The sequence below is a fragment of the Zea mays genome, chromosome 1, assembly GCF_902167145.1.
Source record: "Zea mays cultivar B73 chromosome 1, Zm-B73-REFERENCE-NAM-5.0, whole genome shotgun sequence".
Taxonomy (NCBI): Eukaryota; Viridiplantae; Streptophyta; class Magnoliopsida; order Poales; family Poaceae; genus Zea; species Zea mays.
Genome location: NC_050096.1, coordinates 118,871,602 through 118,886,220, shown reverse-complemented (window position 1 = coordinate 118,886,220; position 14,619 = coordinate 118,871,602). Strand labels below are relative to the sequence as shown.

Below are 14,619 nucleotides of genomic sequence, written 5' to 3'. Positions count from 1 at the left end.
GCACAGTCATTATGCTATATTTTTTAGTATGTAACTAACAAAAGTATAGAATAAAAATAATTGTTTTTATATATCAATGTATTTTATTATAGCGCTTCTACATCTTATTGTATCTTACCGGTACATGTTGACTCTGTAGCAACGCGCTATCAGCGTACACTAATTTAGAAGAAAGAATAAAAAAGGAGAATGACAATGGCACATGCGCACGGGGCCCGCGCGCTCGGAGGGCGGCAGCGGCGGGCCGTGTGGCCACCGCTACACTCCGAGTCCAGAGAAATACAGCGCATTGGCGCATGGCCTCCCGGCGGAGTTCGCCCGCGGCGGCCTCTGTGGCCGCGCGCTCTCGGCATGTGAGCCCATGAGGCGCGTGAGCAGGAGCTCGTGGCTGGCACCAAGGTGCGGCACTGCGGCCGCTGCCACTTAAATCGCCTGGCTCGCGCGCGGAAGACGGGAGGGAGAGGCCTCCTCTCATATCCACCGCAACTAGTCCACCGTAAAAGCATGAGCTCCCGCGCGGCTCGGCCATGGCGAGCCAGCGCAACCCGTGAACGCGGCGGCCGGCGCAAGCACAGGATGGACTGCGCGCCCTTTGCGGCCATCTGTGAGCGGCGGCGCAAGATCCGCGTCTGGCGCAGAGAAGAAAGGCGCGGCGGCGCTCGGGACCCTGGCTCGCGTGCGCAGGGCCGCGATGTCATGGCAGCGCCTCCCATCCGCTGCGGCCTGGCGACCCCGACGTCCATGACAATATCACGCGCGGGAGCGGAGGTCCCAGAAGATAAGCGGCGGCGTGAGGAGCAGAGGTCCGAGAAGATTTTGATAGTAATAGTTGCGGATAATTCAGAAACATATATAGACATAATTTATGATATTTCAGTATTTTTCATATCAGTAAATGCTGGTAATTTAGATATAGATCTGAGAGGATACTTAATTTATGTTTCATAATGGAAAAAGTGGATTTAGATGCGAATTTATGGGGTGATTTAGATTATTATCACACTTAGGTGATTCATAATTTATATGCAAATTTATGTGTTATTTTATATCCACATAGTTGGTATTTAGATGTATATTTAGGTGTTGCTTAATGTTGTTTTGTAAATGGATATTTTTTTTGGAAAATAGATGAACCAAATGGCTATTATTATCAATAATATATTTTTGGGTTTTTGAGGATATAGATTTTTATTTTATACAGCGTTTCACAAGAATTTACATGGAACTTCTGTTTAATAACTTTTTTTGTAGCACGTCTGTTGATGATTAATATGAGGTCTTGTTGGAGCCTTAAGTCTTGCCGAAGATACAAAGGTCCCACCAGGTATAACTTCTAAGGAAAACACTTTCTCAAGAAGCTGTACAAATAGCGGGAAAATGTGAAGATAAACTACATACTCTGATCTAAATTTTACATTTTAGTACAAATGGAGACAGTGGGAAGAAGTGTGGCCAAAAAAGTTGCTAAACAATATACATGATTTAGCTTTTAATTTTAGCTTATTTTGGTCATAAACAGACTAGTAGCAACGAGGTCCAAGCTATATAGCACAGCGTTTGGCTGCAGGCAGGGTGACCACAGCTGGTTGGTTGGTTACGAAGGAGCCCATCGTGAGGGCAGGGCCCGGTACTCATCACAAAAGAAACGCCAACTCCAAGAAACCAACGGGTCTGCGCTGTAGGCGAATTCCCACTCCACGCCATCATGGCGCCGACGCTTCTGCTGGTAGCCCTTGTAGCGCTCGCGGTGGCAGCAGCAACGCCGATGGTGATGGAGGCATCGGCGTTCACGGAGGGGTGCAACAATAGGAGCACGCCGGGTGGTGGTGGAGGCACCGCGGTGGGGAACAAGCTGAACGTGCACTTGGTGCCGCACTCGCACGACGACGTCGGGTGGCTCATGACCATCGACCAGTACTACGTCGGATCCAACAACTCCATCCAGGTACCTTGCCGCCTTCTTCCTGCTGCTTCCTGTCATTTCAGTTAATAATTCTCACGCACCGGCTCCTGGCAGGGCGCGTGTGTGATGAACACACTCGACTCCGTGGTGGACGCGCTCGCCAAGGATCCTGCTCGCAAGTTCATCGTCGTCGAGCAGGTAAGAACCACCACTTGCTGCTTGTGCGTGCTAATTCCATCGCCTCCGATTCGGTCCTCGTCTGCTTATGGCTTCACTGTATATATATAATCGATTCTCTAAATACAATTACTCGACCTGCACAATATATATTGTTAATTTAATTCATAAAGTCTATATATGGCCCGCTTATAAAATGAACTGCTTTGACAACGTCAGTGGGCAGATATTCAAAATCAGGAGGCTTAATTTGATGGATACTTATTTTGGAAGCACACCATATACCTACCTACCTTGGCCATGGATCCCTATCATGTACAGTAAATAGTACTAGCTAGTGCCAAAGCATGGACCAACATGTCGACTATGCTGTTACAAAAACATCCATGTCGTACTCACTCAAAGGTACACAGCCTGTCTCCCAAATTGTGAGTACTAGCAGATACAAGGATACCCCACACAAGATAACATGGATAAGCATTGGAGGATTCTGAGGATACCAAGGACCACAAAGGATAGGAAGATGAGAGCACAAGCCACAGGGAAGTAAGGAAAAAAATGATTGCTTTGGTTCATGCCCCTCTCCTCCCTGTCGTCATTCTCCTGTTTATTGTAGGCCTGTAGCGCAGTCGCTTGTCGCTTGGGTAACACCCTATAGGCTATACAAAATCTAAGATGTTGACGTCCCTTCTATCATGCTAGAGTATAAAACTCGGTAACATAAGTTTAAGAAGTTATTTTTTTTTGAATTTAACTAAATCTATACAGGAAAATATTAATATTTACGGTGCACAGTAAATATGATAGGCTAATCATTTAATATATTTTATAATAAATTTATTTAAAGAAATAAACATTTTTTACAAACTTAGTTAAACTTTAAAAAAATTTGACACGTATGACACTCGATACGATTTTCTTTTTAGGATGGAGGTAGTAGGAGTGTATCGTCGAAAAATTTTATGTGCGGAATGGAACCTTTGCTGTATCTATTGTTTTTCAAGGAATTTACTTATCCTTTTGCTGTCAGGCTTTCTTCCAAAGGTGGTGGGCACAGAAAAGCCTGACAGTCCAGGCCACAGTACACAAACTGGTCGATTCGGGTCAGCTAGAGTTCATGTATGGAATGTGGTTTCCCTATCTCCCTTTGATCTTGGCTTCAACTTTTTTATCACCTCATCTCAAAATTTTCCTATGGATATCTTGTTCAGAAATGGTGGGTGGTGTATGCATGATGAAGCTGTTGTGCATTACATTGACATGATTGATCAGACCACACTTGGCCACCGGGTGATCAAGAAACAATTCAAAAAGATTCCGAGAGCTGGCTGGCAAATCGATCCTTTCGGTCATTCTGCAGTTCAAGCTTATTTGCTTGGAGCAGAGGTACACTAAACATCACACTTGTGATGGTGTAAAAGTTTCTGAAAGAATTAAATTAAAAAAACATATTAGACCAACCTTGCATGTAGAAATCTAAAAAAAGCATTGTAACTGCTCTCTCATTCTTCTTATTAAACAAAAGATGAACCATTCTGCATTTGGCAATGTTTGATTTTAATGCAATTTTAGCTTGGTTTCGATTCCGTGCATTTTGCAAGAATCGATTACCAAGATAGGGCAACCCGGAAAGCAAATAAGGGCCTAGAAGTTATATGGCGTGGCTCAAGACCTGTTGGTTCATCATCACAGGTTATATTTTTTCTTGTACACTATATCATGTTCATTAGCATGATTGGCTAATTTGAGTTTTATAAAATCCTATTTAACTACAGGATTTTATTGCAGATCTTCACGAATGTATTTCCAGTCCATTATAGCGCACCAGTTGGCTTCAGCTTCGAAGTTTTGGCTGAAAATGTCATACCCGTTCAGGTAAATATTTGTAGATAACAAGTTTAATATAATAACTCCAAGCTTACTGATGTTCCTTATGAAACCTCACAACCATTTCTAGGATGACATGTCGCTGTTTGACTACAATGTCCAAGAACGTGTAGATGATTTTGTTGCTGCAGCCATAGCACAGGTAATCCTCCAATTTTTGGTCGGTTGGAGCGATTTGAAGTTATGTTTTCAACTAAAAACAGAAACTTACTCATGATGAAATGATTTGATTATCAGGCAAACGTTACACGTACAAACCACATAATGTGGACCATGGGGGATGATTTTAACTACCAGTATGCTGAATCCTGGTTCCGAAATATGGACAAACTTATCCAGTATGTGAACAAGGTATTGCTGGTTTTATCCATCCATGCCAAGTTTCGATGCACAGTTTTCATGTATTACCAAATGTCCATATGTGAAGAACCATTAACATCTGCCTAAACACATGTATGAATTAATGTGTATTTTCAATATAGTTCCATGACATGCATTTGAGAAGTAAGATAACAATGTCATGAATTAATACTGCAGGATGGCCGAGTGCATGCATTATATTCTACTCCGTCCATCTACACAGATGCTAAACATGCATCAAACGAATCTTGGCCAGTAAAATACGATGATTATTTCCCGTGAGTTCTCAAACCTACTAGCATAACATAAAAATCCTCATGCTAAACAAAATAAACACCATGCTAATTAATATAATACTGCTAATTGCAGCTACGCCGATTCAACAAATGCATACTGGACTGGGTATTTTACAAGCCGTCCAACTTTCAAGCGATACATTCGAGTGTACAGTGGATACTATCTGGTATAAGATAATATAATATAAATTCAAGAATTGTAAACGAAACTTTTAAACGACCTCGGAAAATGGCTGGCTGCAGGCTGCGCGTCAAATAGAATTTTTGATGGGTAGGAGCTCCTTGGGATTGTTCACTTCCAGCTTGGAAGATGCAATGGGTATTGCCCAGCATCATGATGCAATCTCAGGTACTGCAAAACAGCACACGACTGATGACTACTCAAAACGGATTGCTATTGGAGCATCAAAGGTTCACAATTTCGCTTGCAGACACCTTTTTGTTAAAATGTCCGTATGTTGTTTGTCAAAGAAATGTTGATATATTCTACTCTTCTCATTCAGGTCGAAAAAGGTGTAAACGCTGCTCTGACTTGTCTAACCAACTCTAACAAAACATGTGTATCCTCTGTACCAAAATTTAGTCAGGTGAGAAAACATGTGATCATTATTTTGCGCTCCATTCTTTCAGAATTGTTTTAATGTTTCTTCCGTATTTCCCCATCGTCGGTTAATTTTCTTATGAAAAGGACAACCTGATAGCCTCGTGTTACTTTGACTGTTTGGTAATATATCATATACTAAATTAACTCGTTATAAATTACTACAACTTTTTCATGGGTAATTATTAAAGAGTTTTACCTAGCTAATCAAGTTGTCTCCCATGGTAATTGAACATATAGTGTCCACTTCTCAATATAAGCTACTGCCCTTCGACTGAGGAAGCAATTTCAGCAACAAAGCATTTAGTGAGTAATACATGTTTTGTCATTTTATATACCCATCAATATTTTTAGATATTTACATGGTCTTCCGTTGCAGGTTGTAGTTGTTTACAATCCTCTTGGTTGGAAACGTAGTGACTTCATAAGGGTTCCTGTAAGTGACTAAAGACTTCACTCAACACTTCATGTAGTGTAGTGTTTGAATGTGTATTATATTATACCCTTCAGAAAGTTGGGACACTCAATAAAAGAATATGGATCAAGGATCATGATCGTTTTGTAGAGAAAATAAACCCTGAATTTGTAAAAATACCAGGATAAATTTCTTGTGCAACTATTTTTAGTTCCTTGCTTCTTGAGCATCTTTACTTGTATAGTTTACATGCTCCTTAAACATTTTTAGGTCAATGATGAAGACCTGGTGGTCAAAAGCTCTGATGGAAATACTGTTGTGTCACAAATAGTTGTGGTTGATAATGTGACAAACAACTTAAGAAAGTTATATGTGAAGGCTTATCTTGGAGTCACAGCAAACAAGGCCCCTAAGTATTGGCTAACATTTCAAGCTTCTGTACCACCAATGGGATGGAATTCTTACTTTATTTTGAAATCAACTGGATCTGGTGAATGACTTCATCTTAATACTTATTTTCATCAAACTACAAGTCCTTGAGAAAATACTATTGTTCTTTATGCCAACAATTTAATATCGTTCTTCTTCAAACATGAAACCGCTTTATCAATAGAGAGTTATGATATAACAGAGTAAGGCATGCGGCATGGTAATATCACATATTCACATGTCTCATAACTAGCTTTAGTTGTCACATTAAACTACCATAAGGACATGCAAAGTTTATTTTGGCTATTTACACCAACTTCAGCTTTAGTCACTATATAAAATTGAAAAAAACCCTTACCCAACAAGATTGGTTGTAGACTTGTAGTTATATAACTTATATTCGATTAAGATGATAGATTTTGATCCGTTTTGGATCTTTTTCCCTCTCTTCTTAATGAAATGATGCGCATGTCTCTTGCGCGTTCGAGAAAAAAAAGAGATAGATTTTGAACACTTTTTTAAGTTAAGAAACAGAAATTGTTCCTACCACCTATCCAGGATACAACAACACTGAACATGTCCCCGTCGTGGTTCCTCCAAGTAACAACACAATTGAAGCTGGACAAGGGCATTTAAAGATGTCATTCTCTTCAGCATCTGGACAACTAGAGAGAATATTCAATTCTGCCTCAGGAGTGAGTCTCAAAAAATAAATCTCTCATTTTAAATGTGCCGATAAAAATGCAGTAATATTTTATGTTACATCTATTGGTACAAATAAACTCTAAAATGTCAATTTCTCAATAGGTGCATCTAAACCAGTTTCCCAAGTTATGAAGACTTATCAATGATCCATTATATTGTTATTTGCAATGGATTTGACCTTTAACTTTTTATGCATTTGTACTATTTGCAAATTTGATGTATTAGTTTGCTGTAAACTCTAATACAATAAAGGATAGAATACATATCATGGTAGTAGTACTTATACTCTTTTTTTTTCTCGAATACGCAAGAGAGCTGCGTATCTTTGTATTATAGGGGAAGAAAAAAAGGTGAGGGGCATAAGCCCACTCAGGAACAGGTAACATGAACACACACACACACACACACACACACACACACACACCAACACAACACCCACACCACCACACCTAGGTCACTCAAACCCGCCTGAAAAACACACTTAATACAACTCAAAAGAAAGCTCCTCCCTTCTCTCAACCTGGATCAAACAGGGTTTTGAGGTTTTTGGTACCTGCGAGAGACTATTTTTGCTGCTCCTCTCTGAATCCCTGAACCACCATCGAAAACACATTTATTTCTATGTTTCCAGAGGCTCCAAGCTCTCAGGATGACAACACTATTGAATCCCTTTTTCTTGCCTTTGGGAACTAAGGAGAGAGCCCCCCCTCCACCAGCCAACAAAACATGTTATGGTCGCTAGATCGGTGAGGGGTTAGAGAGGGGTATCGATGGGCAGGAACGTCGGCCGGGGGCCTCTGCCCACGGCCGAGCAAGAGGAGGATTTCTCCTTTCTAATTCTTGCCTGCTTTATTTCTCATCCATTGATTACATAAATAGGCCGGTTGGCCGCCCCTATCTAGCTAGAGATCCTTATCTCCTAAAAACTCTCAACAAACTACTAACTGATAACCTTACTAGATAATCTCAACTAATCTCCTAAATAATCTCAACTAATCTTCTAATCTTATCTCTAACTATCCTTATCTAATCCCCCTTCGAGGGCCCATGGCTGCTGCTGCCGCAGCCCCTCCGTGGGCCTCCTTAGGCCCTGACACTACACCCCTCCTGAACAAGCAGCTTGTCCTCGAGCTGTCGCATAACGGGTGCTCAAAGACCGAGTCTACTTGACCCAATACCAGACACCTAGAAGACAAGCCTTTTACATCTCGGCTTATCTTATTATTTCGAATTTGATTTTTTACCTCATAAGATAAGGCAAACACCCTCCGCGCATTGGACTTGCACGTGTGCAACCACCTGGATCCCATGGACGCCATCTGCACGAAAGGGGAGCACATGGACGGGCACCTGGAATAGGTCGCAATAATAACCAGCAAAGGCGCCCTCGTGGCGGTCGGTAGCGGAATGTGGTGGCGCTAAATAGTGCGCCCTTGCCGATGACGAGGGGAGTGCCTTCCCTACCGCTGCTACCGTAGAGCTGAAGTTCGTCGCCCGTGGGACACGTACCATGCTCGCACTTGGAGATAGCGGCCCGATGCTGCTGCTGATGGCCGTCTGACAGGGCGAGGTCGCACATCCGTGTGCCGAGGTCAACCGTCACCAAGGCTGCCTCGAGCATCTGCCGGCGCATCTCCCGCACTCTCCGTCGTGCAAGGAAGCCACGAGCAGCAGCTTGTATGCCCACAGCCGCCGACGTCTGGAGCCGTGCGGACAACGCCAGCTGGTGCTGCTCATGTTGCACTGCTGCCTTGATTTGCAGCAGCCCTTGCTCAACCTTCTGGAGCGTGGCTTGCATCTTTGCGAGATCAACCTTTATGTTGGTCCACAAGTCCCCCATCGATGGAGCTGGTGATTGTTGAGCCGTGGCTGCCCCTAGTGGCGTCGCCCATGGGGACGGAGACGCCGTCAACGAAGATGATGTGAGGAAATTTGACGTTGTCCCTGGAGATGGGCACACCGGCGTCCAGGATGTGGTGACAAAATTGGCAGGCGATGCTGCCCATGGAGATGGGGACGCCGGTTGCCAGGATGGCGTGACGAAGGTGGCATGCGTCGCAGCCCATGGAGATGGGGACGCCGGTTGCCAGGACGGCGTGACGAAGGTGACATGCGGCGCAGTCCATGGAGATGGGGACGCCGATTGCCAGGATGACACCGTGGAATTGGCAGCAGAAGCCATGGGATCAGATCGAAACCCAAGCTAGCCGATACCAGATGTTATGGTCGCTAGATCGGTGAGGGATTGGAGAGGGGTATCGATGGGCAGGAACACCGGCCGGGGGCCTCTGCCCACGACCGAGCAAGAGGAGGATTTCTCCCTTCTAATTCTTGCATGCTTTATTTCTCATCCATTGATTACATAAATAGGCCGGTTGGCCGCCCCTATCTAGCTAGAGATCCTTATCTCCTAAAAACTCTCAACAAACTACTAACTGATAACCTTACTAGATAATCTCAACTAATCTCCTAAATAATCTCAACTAATCTTCTAATCTTATCTCTAACTATCCTTATCTAATCCCCCTTCGAGGGCCCATGGCTGCTGCTGCCGCAGCCCCTCCGTGGGCCTCCTTAGGCCCTGACACAAGAATCACTTCTCTTGGGGAGTACAGCCGAAAACCCAATAGGGGAAAGAATACAGTGCCAAAATTGCCTAGCAAAGACACAACTAGAGATGATATGTTGCACGGTTTCCTCTTCTTGATCAGAAAGCACCCAACACTCCAGGAAATCAAGCCCTCTTCTTTTCAACATGTTTGCAACACTATTCTTAAGGCGTCGCCTAGGTGTCCAGGCGGAGGTCCAACGCCTAGGCGCCTTGTCCGCCTACCTCGCCTAGGCGGTGGTCCAACGCCTTGTCTCGCCTTACCGCTTTAAAAACCATGGTCTGCAGTCCATCATTTATTATTAATAGCAAGCCAAATGAATAACTTGCATTTAGGGGCCGCCCAACTCTTCCGGATCCTTTTCCAGGGCTCAAAAACTACAACACCAATGAAGAAAGCTCTGCAAGCAGACTTAGATGTGAACCTCCAAACATGCTTGTCAGCTCTATCTTGTAGATGGAAGCCTTCCAGTATCTCCCGCAGCTGTAAAAATTCCAGAATTCCAGCCAACGAAAGATTCCCTTTGATATCTTGCACCCAGGCGGAAGAAGGGAGGGCCTGCTGAACAGTTCTACACTATTTTTTATCCTTTTTGATACCACAACAACAATCAAAGGGTCAAGCTCAACAATAGAGCTGCCATGAATCCGCTTGTCGCGAAAGGGCCTCTAGCATAATGGTTAAGGCTTCCGAGTAACACCTCTAGGTCTCGGGTTCAATCCCCCTAAGGGGCGAATTTCGGGCTTGGTTAAAAAAATCCCCTCGCCGTGCCCCGCCCGCTCTCGGTGATCGATATCCTGCGCGCCACCCTTTGGCTGGGCCGTTGTAGAGTGGGCAGTTGATCGACCCATTAGTGATGGGGGGCTAGGGTTCGAGGGTTTTCTCGGTCGGGACCATGTTTGGGTCTCTTCTTAATATAATACCCGGAGGGCGGTCTTTCCCTCCCCGGCCGAGTTCTTGAATCCACTTGTCCTCCCAAAACAAAGTTGTAGCTCCATTGCCAATAGAGGTAGTCACTGCAGCTTGAAAGAGGGCTCTAGCTTTTGTGGAAATATTGAGGTTTAAGCCAGCCCAAGGTTTAGAAGGCTCCGTCTTCGGGAGCCACAACCATCTTAATTGCAGAGCCCAGCTCATAGTGAGGAGGTCAGGAACGTCAAGACCTCCAAGCTCAATGGGTCTAACAATTTTGTCCCAAGCTACAAGACAGTTACCCCCCTAGCCTCCCTTCTACCTTTCCATAAGAAACTCCTTATTTTGTCAATAGCTTTGATGCACCATTTAGGGACATTGAGTACAATGAGTAAATAAACCGGAATAGCAGAGAGGACAGATTAACCAGTGTACATCTCCCAGCAAGGTTCAATAGACCAGCTTTCCATCCTGAGTTATACTCTTTCTTATGGAGTTATATCTACATATGTTATCCAAGGATAAGACCATGCATCTAAGTTCTCTTTTTCCATGATATTCATTCAGTTGCATAATCTTAGTCTTGTGTGCATCATAGGAAGCGCAGATGGTATGTAGTATAGTAAAACTAGATTGTCGATGCCGATATTAGGTATAATCACATATACATGCACACTATTTTTTACTCCCTCCGTCCCAAAACATAAGTCATTCCAAGATTTTTGAAGAGTCAAAGTTTTTAAAGTTTGACCAAAGTATAGCAAGAATCATAAAGATTTATGACACAGAATAGATATAGTATGAAAATATATTTAATGGAGAATCTAATGGTATACATTTGATATCGTAAATGTTATTACTTTATTGTATAAATTTGGTCAAACTTGAAAAAACTTTGACTCTCCAAGAATCTTGGAATGACTTATATTTTGGGACGGAGGGAGTATCAAACTAGTACAAATTTGATATGGTTCTCCTAAATATTACACAATATTTTGGTTAGCTATGTGCGTATGACCAATGTTTTTAAACAAAAGTAGTATGGAGTTTTTCACTTACCTAAACAGTGAATACCATTTGTGTATGGGAAACATTAATATATTTATTTATTGATAATTTATTTTAGGGAGACTTACCAATTCAACAAAGCTTTCTTTGGTATAGATCAAGTAAAGGAGATGCCTTGGACCCACAGGTTTTACTAAACTTGGAGTTTTCTCAATTTAAAAAGAAATATCAACACATATTTGGTAGTTCTAATGTGTTTATTTTATGCTAGGCATCTGGAGCTTATATATTTAGACCAGATGGTAATACACCAACTATTGCCTCATCATCGGTAAGACCTTACATGCTATCTATGTTTCTATTTTAGTTAATCTATCTTCCCATTGGCATATTTTTAATTGTATAAGAATGGATTTCCATTACGCCCCGTTTGGATCATTGGAATTGAATTCCATTCTAATAATAGTAATTTAGGCATATATCAATTAAGCTAATTCGGTTTTATGCAAAAAATATTTGTATACTATTATTAGCAAGATGTCGGAGATATTTATGTGCTACATTTTTACTATAGATGAGTGAGACGAAGAGTGTCATGTAAGTTACGGATTAAAAACAAATTCTACTAATGCATAAAATTATTTCCCATCCTCCACCCCATGAATTTGAGATAGGCTTATATATGAACTCTGGAAAGTGGTGGAATGTCAAATTCCAAACTAAATAAGTTACTTTATTGAGTGGATTCCAATTCATCTAAAATGAAGGGATCCAAACGCCCCGTTAGATATTTTCACTTTCCTTTCCTCCAACATAGGAGTTAATTCCTTTTGTTAGATTGTAAACTCTTGGACAGTGGACCTGTTGACCTAGGCTTGTCACCGTGCATATATGTATGCACTGATGATCATTGAGTGATACTAAATGTGTATTCACCAAAACCCTAATATGCTCACATGGTATCACGAGATGATTCACTCCTGTGACCTCATTCTGGTTATCTAAACCCTAATCCTTGTTTTTTCTCTCGAATATGCAGGAGAGCTATGTATCATTATATTAAGAAGTGTTACTAACCTGAGAATTGATAGATGATTACCCAGTCCCTAAGGACTACTATATACATATAGATAGTGGGCCAGGCCTAATGGGCCTTAACACCCCTCCTCAAACTCAAGGTGGAAATGGAGGATCTAAAGCTTTGAGTTTGATCAAGTGAAATTGATGTTGTGCTCTTGTTTGTGCTTTGGTGAAGAAATCTGCCAACTGAGATTCTGAGGGCACATATTTAAGATCAATAGTCTTCTGCTGACAATGAGATCGAGTAAAAGATGCATCGACACCAATGTGTTTAGTAAGTTCATGCTTCACTGGATCATGAGATATCTGTATAGCACTCATATTATCACATAACAGAGGTGTAGGAGTGTCACAAGAGACACCAAGATCATTCAGGAGCCAGCGCAACCAAATAATTTCAGCAGTGGTAGTAGCAAGAGCCCGGAGCTCGGCTTCAGCACTAGAACGAGATATGGCTGCTTGCTTCTTGGATTTCCAGGCAATAGGTGAGGATCCAAGAAGAATACAGTAACCTGTAGTAGAAGAACGATCAACAGTATCACTTGCCCATGTGGCATCGGAATATGCATGAAGCTGAAGTGGGCTATCAGAGGCATAGAGTAAACATCTTGATCTTGTCCCGCGTAAGTATCTAAGCACACGAAGCAAATGACCATAATGAACTGAGGTCGGTGTGGATACAAATTGGCTCAAAATATGAACAGCATGAGCAATATCAGGTCTGGTGATGGTGAGATAAACAAGGCTACCCACAATATGGCGATATCGAGTTGGGTCTGCTAGTGGTGTACCATCCTTCGGACGAAGTTGTAAATGAATATCCATTGGTGTCGCAACTGTGCGTGTATCAGTAAGTCCAGAGCGATCAAGTAGATCTTGTATATATTTGGACTGAGATAAATAAAATCCTTTTGGAGTCTGTTGAACTTCAATACCCAAGAAATAGCTAAGAGGACCCAAATCAGACATCTGAAATTCCTTACTAAGGTGCTTCTTGACATGAGAAATATGGTCTGAGTTGTCACCTGTAATCAGCATATCATCCACATATAATAGAAGTAAAGTGCGGCCTTTTGGAGAGACATGAACAAACAATGCAGGATCATGTTCATTCGAAGAAAAACCAGCAGCTGTGATGACAGAGATGAATCTCTGAAACCAAGCACGAGGAGCTTGTTTCAGACCATACAATGCGCGACGAAGACGACAAACATGCCCTGAGGGAGTATTAACACCCGGAGGGGGATGCATATAAACTTCTTCATGTAGATCACCATTGAGAAAAGCATTCTTGACATCCATCTGGGAGATAGTCCAAGAAGATGAGGCTGCAACTGCAATCAAGGTTCGTACAGTGGTCATATGGGCAACTGGTGCAAAAGTCTCATCATAGTCAAGTCCTTGAGTCTGTTGGAAACCACGAGCCACAAGACGAGCTTTATACCTCTCAATAGAACCATCTGATTTTGTCTTAACTTTGAAGACCCATTTACAAGTGATAGGAACAACATGCGAGGGTAAAGGAACTATATCCCATGTGCCAGTGCGTTCAAGAGCAGCTAATTCATCAACCATAGCAAGCTGCCACTCAAGAATCCCAGAAGCCTCCTGATAAGTAGTTGGTTCAACAATTGCCACACTAGCTCGTGGAAAACCATAGCGATCTGGAGGTTCAATGGTACCACGGTCACAAAGACGATATCCCTGATTAAAAACATCATTAGACTCAGTATTGTTAGCACAAGAATCAGGTACAGGATCAGTATCAGGACCAGTCGTAGGAATAGAGCAGGAACGACGAATGTAGGTTTGAGTGATAGGTGGTTTGGAAGAGTAAGATGATGTGGAGATGGAAGGTGGTGTTATGGGAATAAGAACATCAGGTGTGGTTGTGAAAGATGATGGTTCAGATGAAAAATCAGGAACGGAAGGAAGACACATGAAAGAAGTGGATTCTGTGGGATAATATGAGGGGTGAGTGGACTTGTTGTAAAAAAAAGGGCGATTTTCATTGAAACTCACATCTCTAGAAATTTGAATACGACGAGTAGATGGATCATAACAACGATAGCCTTTGTGTTCAGGACTGTATCCAAGAAAGACACACTCAACAGATTGAGCAGTCAATTTAGTCCGTTCACGTGGTGGTAACAGGACATAACATAGACAGCCAAACACACGAAGATGATCATATCGTGGAGATGTCCCAAAAAGAATTTCACCCGGTGTTTTGCCAGAAA

At 42.4% G+C, this 14,619-nt stretch overlaps 1 protein-coding gene across 9 annotated transcripts in view; it reads left to right on the top strand.

Moving 5' to 3' along the window:
- The first annotated feature begins 205 nt into the window (after positions 1-205).
- The window catches only part of LOC103638174 (alpha-mannosidase), a 49,521-nt gene continuing 35,107 nt past the window's right edge, over positions 206-14,619 (top strand). Inside the window, exons 1-21 of one of the 9 annotated variants that reach the window (XM_035964081.1) lie at positions 211-803; positions 1,252-1,324; positions 1,520-1,945; positions 2,018-2,101; positions 2,300-2,626; positions 3,111-3,199; positions 3,292-3,466; positions 3,653-3,772; positions 3,869-3,955; positions 4,038-4,109; positions 4,205-4,318; positions 4,505-4,605; positions 4,697-4,790; positions 4,867-5,034; positions 5,127-5,210; positions 5,465-5,530; positions 5,604-5,660; positions 5,910-6,129; positions 6,627-6,763; positions 11,418-11,486; positions 11,571-11,630. In XM_035964081.1, coding sequence (XP_035819974.1) covers positions 3,308-3,466; positions 3,653-3,772; positions 3,869-3,955; positions 4,038-4,109; positions 4,205-4,318; positions 4,505-4,605; positions 4,697-4,790; positions 4,867-5,034; positions 5,127-5,210; positions 5,465-5,530; positions 5,604-5,660; positions 5,910-6,129; positions 6,627-6,763; positions 11,418-11,486; positions 11,571-11,630 — 1,608 coding nt within the window. In that variant the 5' untranslated portion in view covers positions 211-803; positions 1,252-1,324; positions 1,520-1,945; ... (2 more) ...; positions 3,111-3,199; positions 3,292-3,307. Of the gene's footprint in view, positions 804-1,251; positions 1,325-1,519; positions 1,946-2,017; positions 2,102-2,299; positions 2,627-3,110; positions 3,200-3,291; positions 3,467-3,652; positions 3,773-3,868; positions 3,956-4,037; positions 4,110-4,204; positions 4,319-4,504; positions 4,606-4,696; positions 4,791-4,866; positions 5,035-5,126; positions 5,211-5,464; positions 5,531-5,603; positions 5,661-5,909; positions 6,130-6,602; positions 6,764-11,417; positions 11,487-11,570; positions 11,631-14,619 lie in introns of all 9 variants that reach the window. The other 8 variants (XM_035964080.1, XM_008661157.4, XM_008661163.2 and 5 more) reach the window with 8 other exon arrangements.